The 21,619-nt window shown below is 48.2% G+C and overlaps 1 protein-coding gene across 5 annotated transcripts in view; it reads left to right on the top strand.

The window, feature by feature from the left end:
- Positions 1 to 17,792, top strand: part of LOC123078303 (protein FAM91A1) — a 47,132-nt gene extending 29,340 nt beyond the window's left edge. For 3 of the 5 annotated variants that reach the window (XM_044500761.1, XM_044500764.1, XM_044500762.1), the window contains exons 4-10: positions 6,667 to 6,773; positions 9,081 to 9,203; positions 9,326 to 9,479; positions 14,739 to 14,799; positions 14,915 to 15,279; positions 15,541 to 17,080; positions 17,321 to 17,792. In XM_044500761.1, the coding sequence (XP_044356696.1) occupies positions 6,667 to 6,773; positions 9,081 to 9,203; positions 9,326 to 9,479; positions 14,739 to 14,799; positions 14,915 to 15,279; positions 15,541 to 17,080; positions 17,321 to 17,567 (2,597 nt within the window). In that variant the 3' untranslated portion in view covers positions 17,568 to 17,792. Of the gene's footprint in view, positions 1 to 5,278; positions 5,499 to 5,610; positions 5,806 to 6,666; positions 6,774 to 9,080; positions 9,204 to 9,325; positions 9,480 to 14,738; positions 14,800 to 14,914; positions 15,280 to 15,540; positions 17,081 to 17,320 lie in introns of those variants that run through there. The other 2 variants (XM_044500763.1, XM_044500765.1) reach the window with 2 other exon arrangements.
- The last annotated feature ends 3,827 nt before the right edge of the window (positions 17,793 to 21,619 follow it).

The following is a 21,619-nucleotide window of genomic DNA, read 5'->3' as shown; positions in this document are numbered from 1 at the left end:
GGAGGGGAGCGCAAGGAGGAGGCCGGAGTGAGGAGCAGTCCGGCACTAGATGTGCCACTCTCCTCCGCCGAGAGCAACGGGGAACCACCGCTGGCCGGGGAGAGCACTGGGTCCATCGGATCGGCGGATGGGACTGGAGACGGGTGGGTGGACTGGCAGCGCATCACGGGCTATGTTTTTAAGGCGTCGCCTAAGCGTCGAGGCGCCCCAGGATGGCAAGGCGTCCACCCCGCCTTAGACAGACATGAAGTGTACGGCTGTGGCTGCCCTAGTTGTGGCTGCTCCTGGGGCTTGGAGATGACGGCCCCGCTGTCTCCCGGGACCATGAAGAGGAGGGAGGTGTGACGCCCCCGATTCAATCGTACACTAATCATGCACGCAAATGTGTACGATCAAGATCAGGGACTCACGGGAAGATATCACAACACAACTCTACAACATAAATAAGTCATACAAGCAACATAATACAAGCCAGGGGCCTCGAGGGCTCGAATACAAGTGCTCGATCATAGACGAGTCAGCGGAAGCAACAATATCTGAGTACAGACATAAGTTAAACAAGTTTGCCTTAAGAAGGCTAGCACAAACTGGGATACAGGTCGAACGAGGCGCATGCCTCCTGCCTGGGATCCACCTAACTACTCCTGGTCATCATCAGCGGGCTGCACGTAGTAGTAGGCACCTCCAGTGCCGTAGGTGTCGTCGTCGACGGTGGCGTCTGGCTCCTGGACTCCAACATCTGGTTGCGACAACCAGGTAGAAGGAAAGGGGGAAAAGAGGGAGAGAAGCAACCGTGAGTACTCATCCAAAGTACTCGCAAGCAAGGAGCTACACTACATATGCATGGGTATATGTGTAAAGGGGCATATCAGTGGGCTGAACTGCAGAATGCCAGAATAAGAGGGGGATAGCTAATCCTGTCGAAGACTACGCTTCTGGCCATCTCCATCTTGCAGCATGTAGAAGAGAGTAGATTGAAGTCCTCCAAGTAGCATCGCATAGCATAATCCTACCCGGCGATCCCCTCCTCGTCGCCCTGGTAGAGAGCGATCACCGGGTTGTATCTGGCACTTGGAAGGGTGTGTTTTATTAAGTATCCGGTTCTAGTTGTCATAAGGTCAAGATACAACTCCGGGTCGTCCTTTTACCGAGGGACACGGCTATTCGAATAGATAAACTTCTCTGCAGGGGTGCACCACATAACCCAACACGCTCGATCCCATTTGGCCGGACACACTTTTCTGGGTCATGCCCGGCCTCGGAAGATCAACACGTCGCAGCCCCACCTAGGCTCAACCAAGAGGTCAGCACGCCGGTCTAAATCCTATGCGCGCAGGGGTCTTGGCCCATTGCCCATTGCACACCTGCACGTTGCGAGGGCGGCCGGAAGCAGACCTAGCCTAGCAGGCGTTCCAGTCCAATCCGGCGCGCGCCGCTCCGTCGCTGACGTCAAGAAGAGCTTCGGCTGATACCACGACGTCGAGTGCCCATAACTGTTCCCGCGTAGCTGGTTAGTGCGTATAGACCAAATGGCCAGACTCAGATCAAATACCAAGAACTCGTTAAGCGTGTTACGTTGAAGTAACCGCGGACGCCGTCCAGGGCCAGGCCCACCTCTCGCCTAGGTGGTCTCAACCTGCCCTGTCGCTCCGCCACAAAGATCCACTTGCGGGTACTCCTACGAGCCGACCCGACTTTAGTCACTACATGTGTCATGTATAGAGTATATAAGTATATACCCGTGATCACCGCCCAAGTGATCACGGCCCGATAGTATAGCACAACAGACGGACAAGAATGTAGGGCCACTGATGAAAAACTAGCATCCTATACTAAGCATGTAGGATTGCAGGTAAAGGTAACAACAGTAGTAGCAAGGATAGGCTATGCATCAGGATAGGATTAACAGAAAGCAGTAACATGCTACACTACTCTAATGCAAGCAGTATAGAGAAGAATAGGCGATATCTGGTGATCAAGGGGGGGGCTTGCCTGGTTGCTCTGGCAAGTAGGAGGGGTCGTCAACTCCGTAGTCGAACTGGGCAGCAGCAGCGTCGGTCTCGTAGTCTACCGGAGAGAAGAGGGGGAAGAAACAGTAAATACAATGCAAACATAAGCCTGACGATGCGTGACATGACAATGAGCGGTACTAGGTGTGCCCTAACGCGGCAGTAGGTGGTACCGGCGAAGGGGGGAAACATCCGGGAAAGTATTCCCGATGTTTCGCATCTTCGGACAGATGAAACGGAGGGGGAAAGTTGCGAGTTCGATATGTTAGGGATGTGTGGCGGACGAACGGGCTGCGTATCCGGATTCGTCTCGTCGTTCTGAGCAACTTTCATGTAGAAAGTATTTTCATCTGAGTTACGGTTTATTTTATATGATTTTCTAAAGTTTTAAATCAATTTTAGAATTTATTTAATTAATTTAATTCAACATTATCTAGAACAGTAAAAGATGACGTCAGCATGACATCATGCTGATGTCAGCAGTCAACTACGTGTGGGTCCCGCATGTCATACACGGCTTAGTTTAATTAGGGTTTAGCTAATTAATTACTGTTTTAATTAAATTAACTAATTAATTAGATTAATTTAAACAGGATTAATTAACTTAATTAATTTAGTTAATTAATTAAATTTATTTTTATTATTATTTTTTTCGTTCTAGGGGTGGGCCCCCCTAGTCAGTGGCCCACAGGGCCACCGCGGGGGCGCTAGCCCGTTTGGGTTACGGGCTTGCCTGTGCAGGCGCGGCGTCGGTGGGGCGCCGGCGGCCAAGTGCTCGGCCGGAGGCGGCGACTGGACCGGCGAGCGGGAGGCGCAGTGGCTGCGAGGGGGGGGGGCACTGCGGCAGTGGCCGCTCGGGGCATAGAGGGAGCAGGGGCGGCGCGCACGAGCGCGCGCGGCGGCGTGCCGGGCGGGGCAAGGCGTGGGCCATGCGAGGCCATGGTGAGGCGCCATGGCGCGGTTGCGGGCGCACCCGTGCGGGGCCAAGCCCGTGCGCGTGCGGTGCAGGGCGCAGGTCGCGGCCACGGCGCGGTTGGCGCGTGCAGCGGCAAGGCGACGGGCGAGCCGGCGCGGTGGTGCCCGGGCGGGGACAGAGGGGAGAGGGGGCCGGCGTAGGACGAGGAGATGCGACGCGACAGAGAGAGGAGGGGAGGTCGGAGCTCACGACGGGGGTAGGGATTATGGCAGCGTGCTCGAGGAGGACGGGGACGACGGCGAGGTCAAGGCGGTGGTGCAGCTGCGGGGCGGCGTGGATCGGCGACGGGTCGAGGCCGCGGCTTCCGGCGGGTTGGTGACGAAGCTCCGCGGCGTCGGGGGCATTCGTGCAGAGGCGGGAGGGCGTCCCGGCGAGGGGGCCCCGGCGTAGTGGCCGCGGGGATCGACGGCGGCGTCGGGCCGATGGGATCGGGGTTTGCCCCGATCCAGATCGGGCAGAGGAGGGAGAGAGAGGAGTGCGAGGGGGGGGGAATGGGGATCGGGCTAGGGTTCGGTGCCCCCAGGGGGTTATAAGCCAGGGGAGGGAGTGGGCCGGCCTGGCAGGCCACTGGCTGGGCCGAGGCCCAACTAGCCTGGGGGGTTTTCTTTTTCTTTTTGTTTTATTTTCCCTTTTGTCTTTTCTGTTTGCTTTTATTTCTTTAATACTTTATAGTTTTACAAAAATAAAACCCACACCTAAAATGGAGTTACAATTCCAACTACTGTCTTAAAAAGTTTTACCCCTGAACAAAATAGTTTAATATTTTATAAAATTCAAAAGGCCTTTATTTAATTGGTTTAGCTACTGTTTTATTCATTTTAGTTTACTTAAACATTTTATAAAAGTGTGGTTTCTCGACAATAATTACCTATGCATTATTTGGCACCAACCGAACATTTTAGTCTTAATATTTGAAAACCTTTAACGTTTGACTTGATTTCGAATTTTGAATTCGAACGGGATTTGAACCAGAGTGATTTTAGTAACAATAATAGTGGTGATGTGGCATCATTAGTAGAGGGTTACTGTAGCTTAATTATCCGGGCGTCACAGGAGGATTGGAGGCTCCTGGCTGCCCTAGTTGTGGCTGCTCCTGGGGCTTGCTGCTGTGAGGGAGAAGGGTGTGGCCATGAAGAGGAGGGGGGACTGGAGGAGGGAGGACTGCGAAGAGGAGGGAGGAACAGAAGGGTGTGGCGCCGTGGCGGCTGTGGTGGGAAAGAAGGGAAGGAGATAGTGGAATTAGGTCACGGGGGTGTATATGGCCACTAGATGGGCTTTTGGGCCACTGGGAGGTGCATAAGTAGTGGCCCATCTCTCAGCCATTGCTCTTTTTCTAGTATTAATATGTGCAGACCTATCGATAACTCTTTTCCTGCAATGTTTAAGGCGTCGCCTTGCCTCGCCTTGGCGCTTAGGCGTCAGAGCGGCCCTCCTCCGCCTTATGACGCTTTACCGCCTTAAAAACATAGATCACGGGTCTGCCTAACCACTGTGCCACCGCGGCCCAAGGCTGGATCCCAGGGCTCGTGTGAGGGGGAGCAGCTGCGTTCTGAGGTCTCATTGTCGTCCAAGTCGGAGTGGTGCCAGTGGCGGTGGCGCTGGCCGTGATAGTCATCATACCGTCCCGTGCCGCCCCCGTAGTGGCCATCATCCAAGTAGCGAGGGCATCCCACATGGTTGGGCGGCTCGGGTGCGATCTTGTGGTCGTAGCCTAGGTCGTTGAAGAAGACGCGAACGGTGGCCCGAAGCTTGGAGGAGTCCACCATTTTACGGTCGTTGAAGAAGAACGCGGCCTCCACCATTTCCCCCTCCGTGCCATGTTTTAGAACCAGTTCGGCGTACTTTTCAAGTTTACGCATTAAAGTGAACATTCATCTTCCGCATCACTTCCGTCGAGCAGCACCTTCTTTTTTGCGCGCGCATCACCTCCATCATTGGTAAGGCGTTGTGTCTCTCTACTCTGCTGGCTATCCGGATTTAGGAGCTCTGGATTTGGAGAACGCACGGGGTGGAGTTGGGGAATAGCTCGGGCTTCCTGCAGAAGACAATGAGTCTAGTTTGGATTCTTTTTAGAAGAATAAATCTGGTTTGAATGAGACTAACCAGTACGTCATCCAAGCGAAATCTGTGGTGGGAACTTTCTCTCCATTCATCTTCTAATCAGATTTTGATATTTGTGCCATTGATTAGAGCACTCATTAAGAGCTTTCTATGGGCGAAGAGTCAACAATGCAATGGCATTTTCCAAGTCCATTATCTGGTTTTTAACTATTCAACTTCCTTTTTTTTGCAGAACTTCCTTCTGTTCTTTGTGAAAATACTATTCACGAATCGGAGTCCTCTTTTTCATGAATCGGAATCATCTAATTCACGAAGCGGTCACCCGATTCACGAACTAGAGCTGTATACCCCCCACCAAACTCGATTCTTAGGCACTACCGAATCGCGAATCCCGAACCCGAATGGTGAATGGAGTGAACCCCGAATCCGGTAACTATGGGTTGTCATATAAGGTAACAGGGGGCGTGTCACTCGACCTTTCGTTTGCCGCTGCACCAAACCTTTTTCGTGCTCCGTCTTTAACAGGCGCCTCCTTTATGCTTTGTTCGTTTCCTCTTTGTCCAGACTCCTCGGGCTCTCTTTGATGGCCAGTGGGAATGGAAGGGGCCCCTTTCTTGGTCCATTGGCTGGTGGGGAGCCATGTTCGTGTTCTTTGGCGATCAAAGTGAAGTGGTGGCGTCCCTTCGGCGGCTTTGTTCGATTGGCGCCTTCAGCCGCTAGGTGGGCTAGGCTGGTGAACTGGATTCCTAGATCCAACATGTGAGTTTCTTTGGCGCCTTTGTTTTGGTTTGCTCTTCTCTTAGGCCACATGAAGGTTTTTGATTAGCAGCCGAGCCTAAACATTACAGCCGTGGCCCCAACTCCCCGGGCGTTGTCCTTCCCACCGGTGGTCGCTCTGCCCAAGTGCGGTCTTGGGATCGAGGGACCCCCAAGGGAGCAAGAATCCCTTGGAGCTCTGGTGAAAGCAACATCCTTTCTGAACGAGGGTGCTTACTTAGAGACCTCCCTGCCTGACGCCTTAGCAGGGGCCAAGCCTGGGGTTCTCGAGGGGTTTTGACTAACGGATGTTGGAGTATCTTGCGATGGACAAGGATCAAGGGATGCGGTGAGCTGTGGTGGCCTCGGCACTAGCGGCGGTGCAAGACCGGTGGTCCACGACGCCATGTGTCTTCTCTCCAAAGCGGGAGAGGCCCAACTTTGCCCTCTTCTCAGAGTTGGATTGTCGCTTCCTGTGGCGGGGTTTCCGTGCTGCGTGTTTGTGTGGATGGCTTCTAGGCTGGGGTTTGTTTGGTGGTGTCTGTTGTTGTGTCTGTCTAGCAGCCGCTGTCGTAGTCTTGTCTTGAATGCTTGTTTGTTTTGGCCTAGTCTTGGGCTTGTACGGTTGTAAATCTTTCTTCTACCAATGGATAGAAACACAAGCTTTGCCTTTTCTGAAAAAAAATGTGCGTCAGCATCCCACTTCTCAGCATTGGGACGTTGTGTTCTTACTGCTTATCCCAATAATAGTTTGGAGCCACGGTGAAATATGAGATGAAATATCACAACTGATGGGATTTTTACTTGCTTTATTCATCAACAATATTTATGTATATATTTCTTACATGTGTAATTACATTGCAGAACAACCATATGATAGTATTCCAAACTTCACTGCTGCTGATGCCCTAAGGCTGACTGGTATTGGCAGAAATGAATTTATTGATATTATGAACAAATGCAGATCAAAGGTAGTACTGCACTACTGTCAATGTTCTCATTACTTTATTTTCATGGTATCAATTGCCCTTTCAATCTTGTGAAACATACATAGGGTTTAAGGGGCTTTGGCTGAATGGATTGTGATCCAACACTTGAAATTCATCTATAAGTTTCGTTTCCATGAAATTGGCATTAGTTGCTAAATTCTGTTTTCCATTTCCAATTCTGCACTCCAAACTAACCATAAGAACACCATAGCATTACTATGAAATAAAATGGTTTCTTTCCATAGAAGTCTAAGCTCTGGGTTCACACCTATCGCCGTTGGTTGCATGAACTACCATGAGGAATAGGCTTGAGGGTGTGTAGTGCTAGGTTTGGTCCTCGGTTGTTTCCTTTCCCTTAAGATGAAAAGCCTGTCGTGACTGGACTCTTGTAAATTTGTTTTGCTTTTCTCCATATGATAGGAACTAGCCATGGACAGGGGTGCGTGGAAGCAGCTATCCATCTGCCAAAACCATGAGTTGTTTGCGAGATCTTATGGGTTTCAGTTCTAGCCTACCCCAACTTGTTTGGGACTAAAGGCTTTGTTGTTGTTGTTTCTTCGTATGATAGGATGTGCTCTTGCACGTTCTCTGTAATATGATCTAATTTCCTCTGTGTTTCCAGTCCTCTGTTTGCACATGCATTTATATCTGAGCCCTATTGCTTTTAGTATCGGCCTAAATAGTTGATTATGTGGGATTTTGATTTATCCATTAGAAAGATCAATAACATGCGATTTAAAGTCTTGGAAAAATAAATGAAATGCTAGCTTTTCTCATGCAAGAATAAATTCAATTAGCCATCAATCTGGTGAACCCTAGGGCATGCATAGTGCAAGGTACTTATGCGCGAGTGCTTAAAGGGAGAGTATCTAGCCACATCATCAAGCACTTAAATAAATTTTATCTACTCCAATGCAAGCCCCTACCATTGGCAAGCCTCGGGCACTTAAGGCAAAAGCTGATTAAAAAGGGCAGCCCGGTGCATGTGGCTCCCGCTTGCGTAGGGTCCGGGGAAGGATCCGACCACTTTGGGTCTATTGTACGCAGCCTTTCCCTACATTTCTGTAAGAGGCTGTTTCCAGGACTTGAACCCATGACCTCATGGTCACAAGGCAGCAGCTTTACCATTGCGCCAAGGCTCCCCTTCCCAAAAGCTGATTCATATATGAATTTTGTGCTAATTAAATACATAAGCACCTGTGTCTATCAAGCGCTCATGCTTCAAAATAAGCACGAATGCCATCCCACATGACAGAAATCGGCTTAGTTTGCTAAGCACCTCTCTAAGCACTTGCAAATTTTACATGCTCTTACTATGATAACTACAATTTGGTGTTATCAAGAAGACCAGAACATAAATGATTAATTAATGCAAGCCCCTACCTGCTGGTGCTTAGATGAAATTCGTGTTAATCAAATACATAAGCATTTCTTAAGTGTTGGTGCCTATCAAGCACTCATGCTTCGAAAAATAAGCAACAATGTGCGTACTTGCAAATTGTGCCTATGTTCAGGTGAGTAATCATGTAACAGGATTAAGTGGATTGGCACATCGTGCCTATGTTACAGTGTACCATGGATGGGCTCTATACCCTTTCTTCATACTCCCTCCGTTCCATAATGTAGTGCATATAGATTTTTTGAAAAGTCAAACCTCATAGACTTTGACCAAGTTTGTGGAGTAAAACATTTTCATCTAGAATGCCAAAGTTTTCTCTATAAACTTGGTCAAAGTTTGACTTTTCAAAAAAAAAATCTATACGCACTATATTATGGAACGGGGGGAGTATAAGATACGCACGCTTGTGTGTATTCTAGTAAAAAAATAAGCAACAATGCTGTCCACATGGCAAAACAAATCAGCTTAATTTGTTAAGCACCTCTCTGAGCGCTTGCAAACTGTACACGCTCTTATTACAATAACTAGTAATTAACTATAACTACTCGGTGTTATCTACATGACCAGAACATAAATAATAACTTAAGCCTAAGATCATAAATGAACTCTTGCATAGATATAAAAGTTAGTCAACTCTTTTTTTGTGAGAAATCTAAGTCAATCTGAGCTGTATAATGTTCTAGACCACACTGTGCATATACTATCAGGCTGGGGTTTTTTTCTCTTAAAAAAAATGAAAAATCATGTTAGTTTAGTTCATGATAAGTCTCGGAAATCAGGTTAACTTTGTTCTTAGTATACCTAGAGAGGTTTATCATGTTGGTAAACTATCTTGCAGCAAGATCGATCATCCTAGTAAATGATGGGTTTCCCTCTGTTTAATTCTTCAGAAACTAATGTGGAAGCTGAACAAATCAATCGCAAAAGATTTACTGCCTACACAGCCTGTTGACTTCCCAATCGAGCCTTGGTGGGGAGTTTGTCTGGTTAACTTTACATTGGAAGAGTTCAAGGTCAGGTTCCCTCTTTCTCAGTATGGAAGATGAGCTTCTTGTTTGGTCTATATGAAGCTATCATTTCTTTGTGAAGTCTTATGTAGAACTGATAAGAATTAATGTTTATTAATCTACTGTAGAAACTTTCAGAAGAAGAAACAGCAACCATAGACAAAATCTGCAAAGAGGAAGCCAATTCATACGTTCTTTTTGATATGAAGATTATAGATGACCTCTATAAAAGAGGGTTAGTGTACTTTGATGTGCCTGTTTACACTGATGACCGCTTCAAAGGTATATAGAGTTCATGGAATATTTTTTGAGGCTAAGACACCCATGTAATGCTTAGGTTAAAATTGTCTAGTGCTTTGTTTAGTTTGTTCATATTAAAATTACTCTAATTGATTGGCGTTGTTGCTCATGCTGTCTTGTATCTAAATCCCGCATTCATGTTTTCTCTTTGTGTCATGGGCATGTAATATCTTGTCTCGTGACTGCCAATAAATGATTTGGATAACCTTTTCCCTTTTCGATCAAGTTATGACGTAAATGATTTGTCCTAAAATTTCTTATCTTTGATAGAAACCAAACATATAGGTTGTACAAACATGCGAGTGAATAGTTTTTTTGCTTTGACAGGTTCAACATTTAATACATTGCCCGTACATTTTAGAAAAGTACTTAGCCGTGTACCCGTTGTATTTTCTCCGTTCTATAAGGGGTTTTCTGCATAATATATTGGCGGCCTATGACCACCTGGAAATACAAGTTGCATTTTTCCTAACATGGTTTCAGAGCCCTAGGTTACTTTTTTGCATGTGCAACTCGTGCTAAGGTCGGATCTCGCGCTGCAGCGTCATCTTTCCGGCCGCTGCTGTCCCTTCTTCCCTCGCCGCTGCCGTATCTCTGACTGCTGCCGCCGCCGTCCGCCTCCTGCTGCTGCGATTTGGCCGTTCGCACCGTCCGCCGAGGTCAAAACCCTGTTGGACGAGCTGCCACCTCAGAATCGTGCTGCCCCACAAACCCAGCTGTCCGGTGTACTAAAACAGGGTCCTTTAGTACCCCCAGACTTGTGCACAGGCAGTTGCAGCCCTCCGGACGGCAAGGGCTTGCAGGAGGATAGCTCAACCCAAGCCTCGCCTCTTGGACACCAAGACTGTGAAGACCTCTAGGCAGGTCATCAAGAAGTACTAAGTTAGTACCGAAGGACAAGACTTCAGTTGACGGCAAAGCTTCACATCGGCAAGCCAAGGCTCCTTGCCGGAAAGCTCTCCCTCTCACTCTCCGGCCGCTCCACCTCATCGACCAGCTGATGGCTTGTCAAGGTGAGGTGTTGAGCGGGCAGGTGGCCTGAGGGGAGTCAACAGGACGCATGTCGGCACCTCGCATGCAGATCAACTTTATTGACACCCGTCTAGTGGACGTGTCAAGAAGATAGGTTCATCCACGTCGACGGCACAGAAGGAGAGACACCTTTTGTCGAAGGATGGCCACCAGCTCACGGTGCATTAAATGCCCTTGTCCTACTCCGGCAGGATTATGGTGCATAGCATCGAGACTACTATTCACATACTTGTAATGAGCATGTTGCCACTGTGGTGACCCCTTTTCGTCTATAAAAGAAGGCCCATGGCTACCTTGGCACGGGTCGACCCCTGCTCACGCTTACACACTAGTTGCACCTTGCTCACGTTTTTCCAGCAAGCTGCACTTGTAACTTGAGCCCCAAGTCAAGCCACCCAAACACAGGAGTAGGGTTTTACGCCTCCATGGCGGCTCGAACCTGACAATTCCCCGTGTGTGAACTGTTGGATTTGTCATAGAGCGTGATGACAGGAGGGTGGGGTGCTTACTCCTCTTTCTCCAGGCTCGCTGAGGATGGACAAGTCATAGAGCGCAGCCGCCTCGGCTCCGGTCGTGGCGGGTGGCGGTGGAGGGCTCCTACCACGCTTCATCCTTGAAGGAGCTGGGGGTTGTGGAGCACCCACCTCTCCAGCAACCGACAAAGTCAATTGCCGGGATGCTGGGATGCGAGGGGGGTGGTGCTGAGAAGGCTGCGCACGAGAAGCCTTGCCGGCCACCTGGGTCCCAACAAGCTTCGTGCTAGCAGATCAAAGGCATGCTTCCCACTTCTTGTCGGGCCTTTTTGCAAAGGCACTTTTGGTGCGAGCTGGGGGAATGTAGTCATCTCCCTTCGTTTCTCCGGCGGGCACCTCCTCATCGTCCTCGTGCTCCCCGACGAGATCGTCATCCTCGGTGGTCTCGCCGGTATGCTCTTGGGCATCTTCCTCAGCGAGCTGCTCTTTGGCGTCATCCTCAATGGGCACTGGCCCCGTCTTCAGTGTGCTCCCCTGTGCTCCACAGCCTGCTTCCCCTTGCCGGTGGCCTCGACCTTTTGCCGGAGGTGTTTAGCCTTCTTGGCCTCTTCGGTTCTGGCCTTGAGGAAGACGGCCTCGTCATCTCTGGTGGGGTGAACCATGTCGTTCTCCACCCGGACAGCCTTCTCCTTCAAACCCGCAAGCAGTTTGTCCACCTCCGCCTTGGAGGGCTCTGTCCACCGCTCCACAACCCCCTTGGCGTCGGCGTTGCACTCCGGCATCTTGGCTAGGATCTCGCCCTTGGCGGAGTTGTTGCAGAGCAGAACCACCTTTTCCGGCAAGAGGAACTCGCAGCCCTTGTTGAAGAGCTGACATATAAGCAAGTAGTGCTCCATCACCGACAAGTTGCTGTCGGCCCCAGGGTGCAGGCGCATTGGGTAGTTGGGGTTCTGGTACTCCCATGCCCTTCGGCCTCCTCTGTGATGCAGCGGGGCGATCCGGCAACGGGTGATATCCGTCCCAACCACCTTTAAGGTCAGCCCGACGGCCTTGAGACGGTGGATTCTGTACAACGCCATCCCGAGCTTGGCGTTGCTGGGCCCGACATTGCTCCAAGTTCTTCCCTTCCCGATCCTCTGAGTCCGGAGGCGGCAGAAGGGAGGGATTTCATCTTGCGGATCCTGCTTAATCCAGCACCAATCCGCCCTCCACTTGTTCCACTTGGTGTGCAGCTTGCCCTCAAGCTGCTCCTTCATCCGCGTTCTTGGAATCCAGGTAATGCTGCCAGAGAGAGCGTTGTTCTCGATCTGGGGGATGAAGAAGTGCCGGAACAGGTCTAAGATTGGGTGCTATCCCTAGGAAGTTTTCGCACAGATGTGCGTAAATAGACACGCAGGTGATGGCATTGGGAGCAAAATCCAGCAAATGAAATCCGTAGGACTGCATGACCTCCATGAAGAATCTGAAAAAGGTGGGCAGCGCCCGCCATAGAAATACCCGGCAAAGAAGTGAAACTGGTTGTCTGCTGGATCAGCCGACCCCGGGAGGACTTCTGTAGCCGGATGATTGTCGGTCTGGCTCGACCAGACGTACGAATATCTTGAAGTTAGGTCGTTGGCCGTCAACGCCGGCGGGAAGATGGCGTTCTCCCGCCGCTGTTTCTCCCTCTCGAGTTTCTTCTTCTCTGCCTCCAGGTCCATCGCCTTCTTCGCTCTTTTTGGGGCCATGGTGAATGCGCTGGGGATTGAGGAATGGAGTGGTGGAGCGGCGGCGGAAGGAGCAGGGTGCTTTGTTCTTGCGCGAGGAGGAAGATGGAGGAGGCAGCTGCTAGATTGGGAGCGGAAGGGGGTAAATGAGCAGCGCCTCTCGAGGTTTCCTTTTAATGGGGAAGGCGCGGAGGCTGGCTCTTTTCCGTCCTACGTGGCTGCACTTTTCAGGGCGCTTTTCAGGTGCACTACCCTTGGCAGCCGTTTCGTTCCACCTCTCTCACGTTCCGCATTTAATGCGCATCGTGGGGGCGTGGTAAAAGAGAAGATTACAACAGTTATTCCCTGCCACGCGTGCCTGTGCACTGTTTGGGCCTAGCCCAACGACGCCTCGCATGCGTGTACGGTCCAGGCCCGGGGGCTCCTGTCGGTGTACTAAAACAGGGGTCCTTTAGTACTCCAGACTTGTGCACAGGCAGTTGTAGCCCTCCGGACGGCAAGGGCTTGCCGGAGGATAGCTCAACCCAAGCCTCACCTCTTGGACACCAAGACCGTGAAGAGGACCTCTAGGCAGGTCATCGACAAGTACTACGTTAGTACTGAAGGACAAGACTTCAGTTGACGGCAAGCTTCGCACCGGCAAGCCAAGGCTCCTTGCCGGAAAGCTCTCCCTTCCCCGTCGGCCGCTCCACCTCATCGACCAGCTGATGGCTTGTCAAGGTGAGTGTCGAGCGGGCAGGTGGCTCGATGGGAGTCAACAGGACGCGTGTCGGCACCTCGCATGCAGATCAACTTTATTGACACCCGTATAGTGGACGTGTCAAGAAGATAGGTTCATCCACGTCGACGGCACAGAAGGAGAGACACCTTTTGCCGAAGGATGGCCACCAGCTCACGGTGCATTAGATGCCCTTGTCCTACTCCGGCAGGATTAGGGTGGATAGCATCAAGACTACTATTCACATACTTGTAATGAGCATGTTGCCACTGTGGTGACCCCTTTTCGTCTATAAAGGAGGCCCATGGCTACCTTGGCACAGGTCGACACCCTGCTCACGCTTACACAGTAGTTGCAGCTTGCTCACGTTTTCCCGGCAAGCTGCACTTGTAACTTGAGCCCCAAGTCAAGCCACCCAAACACAGGAGTAGGGTTTTACGCCTCCATGGCGGCCCGAACCTGACAATTCCCCGCGTGTGAACTGTTGGATTTGCTCTTTGTGCGTTGTCGATAACCCTAGCCGAACTGCAAAGGGATCGTCGTACTCCGACACCCACCATCATGTCAGCTTTCCCCTCGAATGTCCAGTCTTTCGAGTGGGAACCAAGGAAGCTGAGCCAAGAAGTGAGAGGAAGTGATCGAAGAATGCCTCTGCCATGGTCGCATGGCTCGAGGCCCCTTGCCATGGATCACATTCTTTTGCTTTCTACTCCCTCCATCCATATATATAGGGCCTAATGTGTTTTTCGAGATTGCATTTGAGTATTGATAAGATTAATAGTATATGAGTTGTATAATGTGAAAATTATATCATTAGGAGCTCCTTTCACGTACGAATTTGACGGTATGCTTTGTGTAACTTGCATGTCATATATTATTGCTCTAACATGTGGTCAAAGTTAGTCTCGAAAAACGCATTAGGCCCTATATAGATGGATAGAGGGAGTATAAGAAATTGCATGCAAGGATGGCAAACAAAGCTATCTTAAAAACAAGATCTTTTATGGCTTTCCAATCTATGTGTAGCTCACCATGTTAGTATTGTTAGAAAAGAAAACAATATAAAACTAGTCATTCTTATGGATATGAAACCCAAGAGCATTGTTTGAAAAGAAATGCCATTTAATGCAATGGTGTCAATTTAATGCTGCTGATCATCATATCAAAATCTCCTAGTAATTTTCTTACTTCGTAATAAGAAAGGTAAATTGGCCGTGTAATGTTGTTCCTTTGATTGAAGTAATAAGCACGCGTTGCGATTTGTGCTAAGAAAACATGTGTTCAGGTTACTATATTGGTTCTTTTTGTTCAGTTTCTAGGCTTGAAGGCTTTGTTTCTAACAAGGATCAATCCTATGAAGACCCAATCGAAGAGTAAGTGCTAGCAATCCTTCTGTGTGATGATGACCTTCATTTCTTATTCAAATATATATTTCACTTGCATTGTTGTATTGTGATAAAATCCATTACCTGATTTTCTTGATTGCAGGCTACTTTATGCTGTATTTGTTGTGTCAAGTGCTAATGCTACTGTTGCTGAACTGGCTGCAACTTTACAAGCTGACCTTTATCAGCTGCAGGCAGCGGCATCATTTGCTTGCCGATTGGGCTGGGCTGTAAAACTTGTGGATGGTGACTCTGTATTTAAAGACGAAGGTGAACCTCCATCTCTCAGTAACATTCTTAGTGATGATGATGAAGGTTCAAATGCAAGTATCAACTCAGAAAAGTCCAATCAACAGTTGCTTAGCATCGATACTAATGGACCCAGGAGAATATCTGGGACAGCTCATGTAGGTTTTGTTGTTGATGCCAATGTTACTTCATACTTGATGATGGGTTCATTGTCCCCAGGTTAGATACTATCTTTATTTGTAATGCAGAACCTGTGAGATTTGGAGCTGAAATCTCTTGAACACCAATTGTTGGGACACCTTCCTGTTTTCATGTTTAAGATTTTACTTCTGTATATTTATATAATATATAGAAATATAGTGATCCCTTCTCCTGTACATTGCTGATCTACATGACGTCTGTAGTACTTATTAATAGTTTAATACCTAGTGCATTGCCTAAATAAGCACACTACTAAGCTCCTTAATTGACCTACTGCAGGTCTAAAATCTCATGCTGTCACGCTGTATGAAGCTGGAAAATTAGGTGATTCTTGCATTGCGGAACTATGCAGTGATCTGGCTAGTTTAGAAGGAAAGAAATTTGAGGGTGTGCTAGAGGAGTTTGCTAATCATGCATTCAGTCTGCGGTGGTCCCTCGAGTGTTTAAAGTCCGGTGGAGTTTCTACCGATGATAGTACTGATAAAGATGGTGAAACAATGACTCCAACAAATTTATTGCATGAAAATGTTACAGCCCATCTGGCCAATGCAAACATCGAGGAAAGAGCTGAGGATGGCCTTGATAAAGTGCCCCAGGATAACTGCTCTACTGGTGTTTTAGATAATAAAGATGAGAATATATCATCAGTGTCAATGGGTTTACCAGAACGTGGGGAAAACATGGTTAGAATTGAGGCTCAGAATGACTCAACTGGCACCAATGTGTTGATGATAAAAAGGAAGTACAGTGTTGATGTCCTCCGATGTGAGAGCCTTGCTTCACTTGCTCCAGCAACACTAGAACGGCTATTTCTCCGTGACTATGACATTATTGTGTCAATGGTTCCTCTTCCTTCTTCATCAGTTCTTCCTGGTCCTTCAGGCACGATTCATTTTGGTCCACCCTCTTATTCTGCGATGACACCTTGGATGAAGCTAGTATTGTATACTGCAGGCCATTCTGGACCACTATCTGCTGTTTTCTTGAAAGGACAACGCTTCAGATTGCTTCCTGAACCATTAGCTGGTTGTGAAAAAGCACTGATATGGTCTTGGGATGGCTCTATGGTTGGTGGACTAGGAGGGAAGTTTGAAGGGAATTTGGTCAAGGGCAATCTACTCTTACATTGCTTGAACTCGATGTTGAAGCAATCTGCCGTGTTAGTGCAACCGCTTAGAATAGATGATCTTAGCGCATCAGGAAACCTTGTCACAGTAGATATCCCTTTACCCCTGAAGAATGATGATCATTCAATTGCATCTGTGGTAGCTCAAGCGAATTTGCCAAAGGAACAGGTCTTTAATTTGACCTCAGTACTGAAAGACCTATCCAGTAAATTTCAGTTGACCACACTTGGCTACCTTCGTCTATTAAGACTTAACAATCTTGTCGAATCGGATAAGTTTCACCCAGAAAATGCAAGTTACCAGTGGGTGCCCTTGAGTTTGGAGTTTGGAATTCCCTTGTTCAATCCAAACTTATGTGAGAGGATTTGTGAAAGGGTGGTTGCGTCTCGTATACTTCAGAAAGATGATCTCACTGAACATTATGATGTGATGCAAAATGTAAGGAGGCGTCTCAGAGAACTTTGTAGTGAATATCAAGCAACTGGACCAGTAGCTAAGTTATATAACAAGAGGGGAAACTCAAAGGATCTACCTCGCACTTTAATCAATAGTATTAGTAGCAGATGGGATCCAGCAAATGATCCTTCAGCACCAACCAACACAAGAACCCCAAGTGAACACGAGAGGCTAAAACTTGCTGTCCGACAGAGATGCGGCACAGAAGTTGTGGGCTTTGATGGGAGGACTGTCAGGTACTCCCTCTGTTCGCAAATACTATAAGAGTTCTAACTTTTTTGTGAATTGGATGTATACATACACGTATTAGTGTGTTTGTTCGCTCATTTCAGTCCGTATGTAGTCCATATTGAAATATCCAAATCATCTTATATTTGTGAATGGAGGAAGTATTTGTGAATTTATGGTTTCATGTCATATGTTTCATATTCTTCTCATGTTTATTTATTTGTGACTAATGTTGTGAACCTCAAAAGGTCATATTCACTCTCTCCGGAGCAGGACGAGGCTACCACCAAACACATCTCTGACGAACAGTCATCCACCCATGAAGGAAAGCCAGATCAAGAAGATGCACACAGCAAGGATGTAACCTTGCCAGGACTAAACCTTATCTTTGACGGAGTTGAATTACACCCCTTCGATATTGGTGCTTGTCTTCAAGCACGCCAACCTCTCTGGTTGATAGCTGAGGCATCAACAGTTTCATCAACCCTCATATGATGCGTCCATGTGGTCATCTCGCTTTTGCCCCAATATCTCCGTCTATGCTGGTAAATCAGAACTGAAACTGTTGCAACTAATGCTTCTCGAAAGGCTTATTTCATTAATCTTGACTCTTGAGGGAATATTTTGTTGTACAAAGGGTTCGGTGCGGTTTGATGTGCCATGTGAGCATGTGGTGAGCTGATGTCTTTCACAATGACCAGACATTGCTCGGAGATTGCATTTGTCGAGTCCTTCCGTTTGCATAATTTGCAAGTGGACGTTTACGTTTTCAAGCCTTTTGCTCCTTTTTGTGTGCTAGCATTGGGAATTTCCGTCCCAAAGACCAAGGGGGTTGGGTATTCGTGACCTTAAGGTTAAGAACACTTCCCTTCTCGGTAGGTGGTTGTTTATAAGCTACTGACGAAAGATGGTGTAAGACAAACCCTCCTAGTGAGAAAATATGTTGGCTCAAAGGCAGTGTTCAAAGTATATTGGAAGCCCGAGGACTCGTACTTTTGGGCTGGTCTAATGGCTACGAAGATATTTCTTTCTCTATGGATCATTCTCTATTAGAAAGATGGCTCGGAAATTAGATTTTGGGAGGACAAGTCACTAGGTAATGCCACACTCTGGGAACAATATCCAGTTTTATATAATATTGTTTGTCATAAGGGCGATACTATCGCCACGGTGGTTCTGGAATCCATTCCTCCGAATGTGACATTTAGACGAGATTTAATAGGCCCCAAATTTGCATCGTATAACGATTTGATAAATCGCCTCGCCACGGTACATTTATCACAAGACCGTGATGAATTTGGGTGGAATCTAAATGCGAGTGGTAAATTCTCGGTAGATTCAATGTATAGAGCGTTGGTCCAATTAGATGTGCCAGTTGATAGTAATAAAAAGATCTGGAAGGTAAGATACTGCTTAAGAATAAAATCTTTGCATGGTATCTTGGCCCAGGAGTTATTCTTACCAAAGATAGTGTTGTAGGGTGAAACCTTAAGATGTATCTTTTCACACTTGGAGGAGGAAAGGGATGAACACCAAAAAAACACGAAGAGGAATTCACTCCAACAATACCCAATTACACATCCACTGGAGTAGCAACACAAGATCCACAAGTTCACAAACTCAATCAATGGAAAGATACAATGGTAGAGTTCTTCCCACTTCTAGGAGATGAGGTCTTGATGATGGTAGTCTTCTTCAAGATGAAGGTCTTGAAATCCATAAGTGGATCTTCTCATAAGAGGCCTTGATCTTCAATGGAGGTGGTAGAAGGAGCAAAGCTCTCAAATTCTCATCTATGTCTTTGCTGACCCTAACATATGGTCTAGGTACGAATTATATAGGCTTGGGGAGGTAGGAGACGAAGTGGATGCGAAGTGGAGGCCAAATAGCAATCCCAGCCGCACATCCTTTAGGGTCCGTGCGCACGGGGTAAGTTGGGCCTGTGTGCACGGTACACGCCCGTGCGCACGAGGTGCTACAGCCGTAGCTCCCTGTATAGTCCGTGGGCACGGGGTCGCATGGGATCTTCTGTCCAGATTCTTGGGGACTCCTTCCTCCTTGGCGACTTGGGGCGCTTTTCCTTAGACTTGGTGATGCTCCTTAGATGCTTGGTGGTGTTCCTCTTCATACCTAATGAGGCATAGAGTATCTTGGTGAGGTAGCAACCAAGTTCCGTTTGTGTCCATATGCATATCAAGTAGGAAGGAGTTCACCTCGGTTTTCATTGCACGTGCTCTAGCTCTTGTCATGGGTCCACGTGGTGCTTGATATGTTGGTGTAGAGTCCATGGGGATGATGGAAGGATGCTCCGCATCATCTCCCCCCTCCCTTGGGAGAGATCCGTCCACGGATCGTGATCTTCATCACCATGGTACTTGGACAAGTCTTTGACGTTGAAGATGTCGCTTACGTTGTACGTGTCGCGTGGGATGTCAATCTTGTAAGCGTTGTCGTTGTAGCGTGCTAGCACCTTGAAGGGTCCGTCGGCTCGTGGTAGTAGCTTTGACTTGTGCTCGGCTTACGTTGTACGTGTCGCGTGGGATGTCAATCTTGTAAGCGTTGTCGTTGTAGCGTGCTAGCACCTTGAAGGGTCCGTCGGCTCGTGGTAGTAGCTTTGACTTGCGCTCGTTGGGGAAGCGGTCCTTGCGAAGATGGAGCCATACGAGATCGCCCCGGTTGGAACACCATTGTTTTCTTGTTGATGTTGAGCTTGGTGGCGATGCGGTGTTCTTGACGCTCGATTGTTGCCCTTGTATCTTCATGCATCTTCTTGAGAAAACTTGCCCTTGCACCTGCATCCATGTTTGCGCGTTCTTGGAGCGGAAGGGGTAGAGTGTCCAATGGGGACAATGGGTTGAAGCCGTAGACAACTTCGAAGGGGGACTTGCGGCAGTAGTGTGTCGAGCTCGATTGTAGGCGTACTCGGTGATAGGTAAGCACTCCTCCCACTCCTTTGATGTTCTTCTTGATCAACACGCGTAGGAGAGTAGATAGCGTCCGGTTGGTGACTTCCGTTTGGCCATCAGTTTGGGGATGATAGGCCGTTGAGAATAGAAGCTTGATGCCGAGCTTGGCGCATATGGTCTTCCAAAAGTAGCTTAAGAACTTGATGTCATGGTCCGACACAATGGTCCTTGGTACTCCATGCAACCTCAAGATTTCCCTACAAAAAAGATTAGCAACATGTGAAGCATCGTCTATCTTGTTGCATGGTATGAAATGTGCCATTTTTGAGAATCAGTCCACAACAACAAAGACGCAATCCTTTCCATTTCGAGTTCTAGGCAAACCAAGCACAAATCCATACTAATATCCTCCCATGGTTGACCTGGAATTGGAAGTGGCATATGCAAACCATGAGATTGGGCTTTGGACTTAGCTTTGCGGCATGTAGAGCATTTGTTAGTGAAGCGAGCCACGTCGCGGAACATCTTTAGCCAAAAGTACTTGAAGGAGAGTGTGGCGAAGGTCTTGTCGCGTCCGAAATGTCCCATGAGTCCACCTCCATGAGCCTCTTGCAAAAACAACAAACGAAGAGAAGACTCGGGTATACAAAGTTTGTTAGAGGAAGACCAGGAGGTAGTTCATCGGGAAAGACATCCGCAAATTCCTGCAACAAGTTAGACAACACTAGAGGAAGAGGATTAGGAGTGTTAGTCTTTGCGACCTCATCTTTGCACACTAAGACATAGTGGATGACACTCTATGGGTTCTCACACACTTCTCTCATCTCTCTTTTTGTGGTTGGGAGGATTGAGTTTTTCTCTCTTGGTGAAGAGTCGCTCAATTTTGGCTTGTGGCGCTCACTCTCTTTGTGGTGGTTCACTTTCTCACTAGTCTCTCCACGATGTGTGGATGCTTGCTTGTCGGCGATCACTTGGCTTGGAGTCATAGGTCGTAGCACGTACTCCGTTCCCTTCATCTTGAATCTATAGTGGTTTGTTCGCCCATTGTGGATGACGCCACGGTCGAATTGCCAAGGTCTTCCCAAGAGAAGATGGCACATGGACATAGGAACCACGTCACATTCAATGGTGTCCTCGTAGGCGCCGATCTTGAAAGAAACGTGCATGGTGTGCTCCACTTGAATTGTGCCGGAGTCGCTTAGCCATTGGACCTTGTAGGGGCGAGGATGCTTCTTCTTGACCAATTGGAGCTTGCAACATAGCTCTTCACTTGCCAAGTTATGGCAACTCCCTCCGTCGATGATGACTTTCACGGAGCGTCCGTTGATGCCGGCCTTGGTGTGGAAGATGTGACACCTTTGGTCTTCGTCTTGTTGGTGTTGAAGCGTCAAGACCTTGGAGACGACGAGAGCGGGACTTGAATCATTGTCACAATAGACTTGAGCATCTTCTTCTTCGTTCACTCGACGGTGCATGGCGAGGTGCTCGATAGCTTCCATCTCATCTTCACTCATGGAGTCGTACGTACCATCATCATTGATGATCATGGTTCGCTTGTTGATGCATTGGAAAGACTTGTGTCCACGGCCACCACATGTGAAGCACTTGATAGAACTTGTCTTGACGAGATCGTCCGGTGGT

This window comes from Triticum aestivum, chromosome 3D (genome assembly GCF_018294505.1).
Source record: "Triticum aestivum cultivar Chinese Spring chromosome 3D, IWGSC CS RefSeq v2.1, whole genome shotgun sequence".
Classification (NCBI taxonomy): domain Eukaryota; kingdom Viridiplantae; phylum Streptophyta; class Magnoliopsida; order Poales; family Poaceae; genus Triticum; species Triticum aestivum.
The sequence above is the reverse complement of the archived record's forward strand: the minus strand, read 5'-3'. Positions and strand labels throughout refer to the sequence as shown.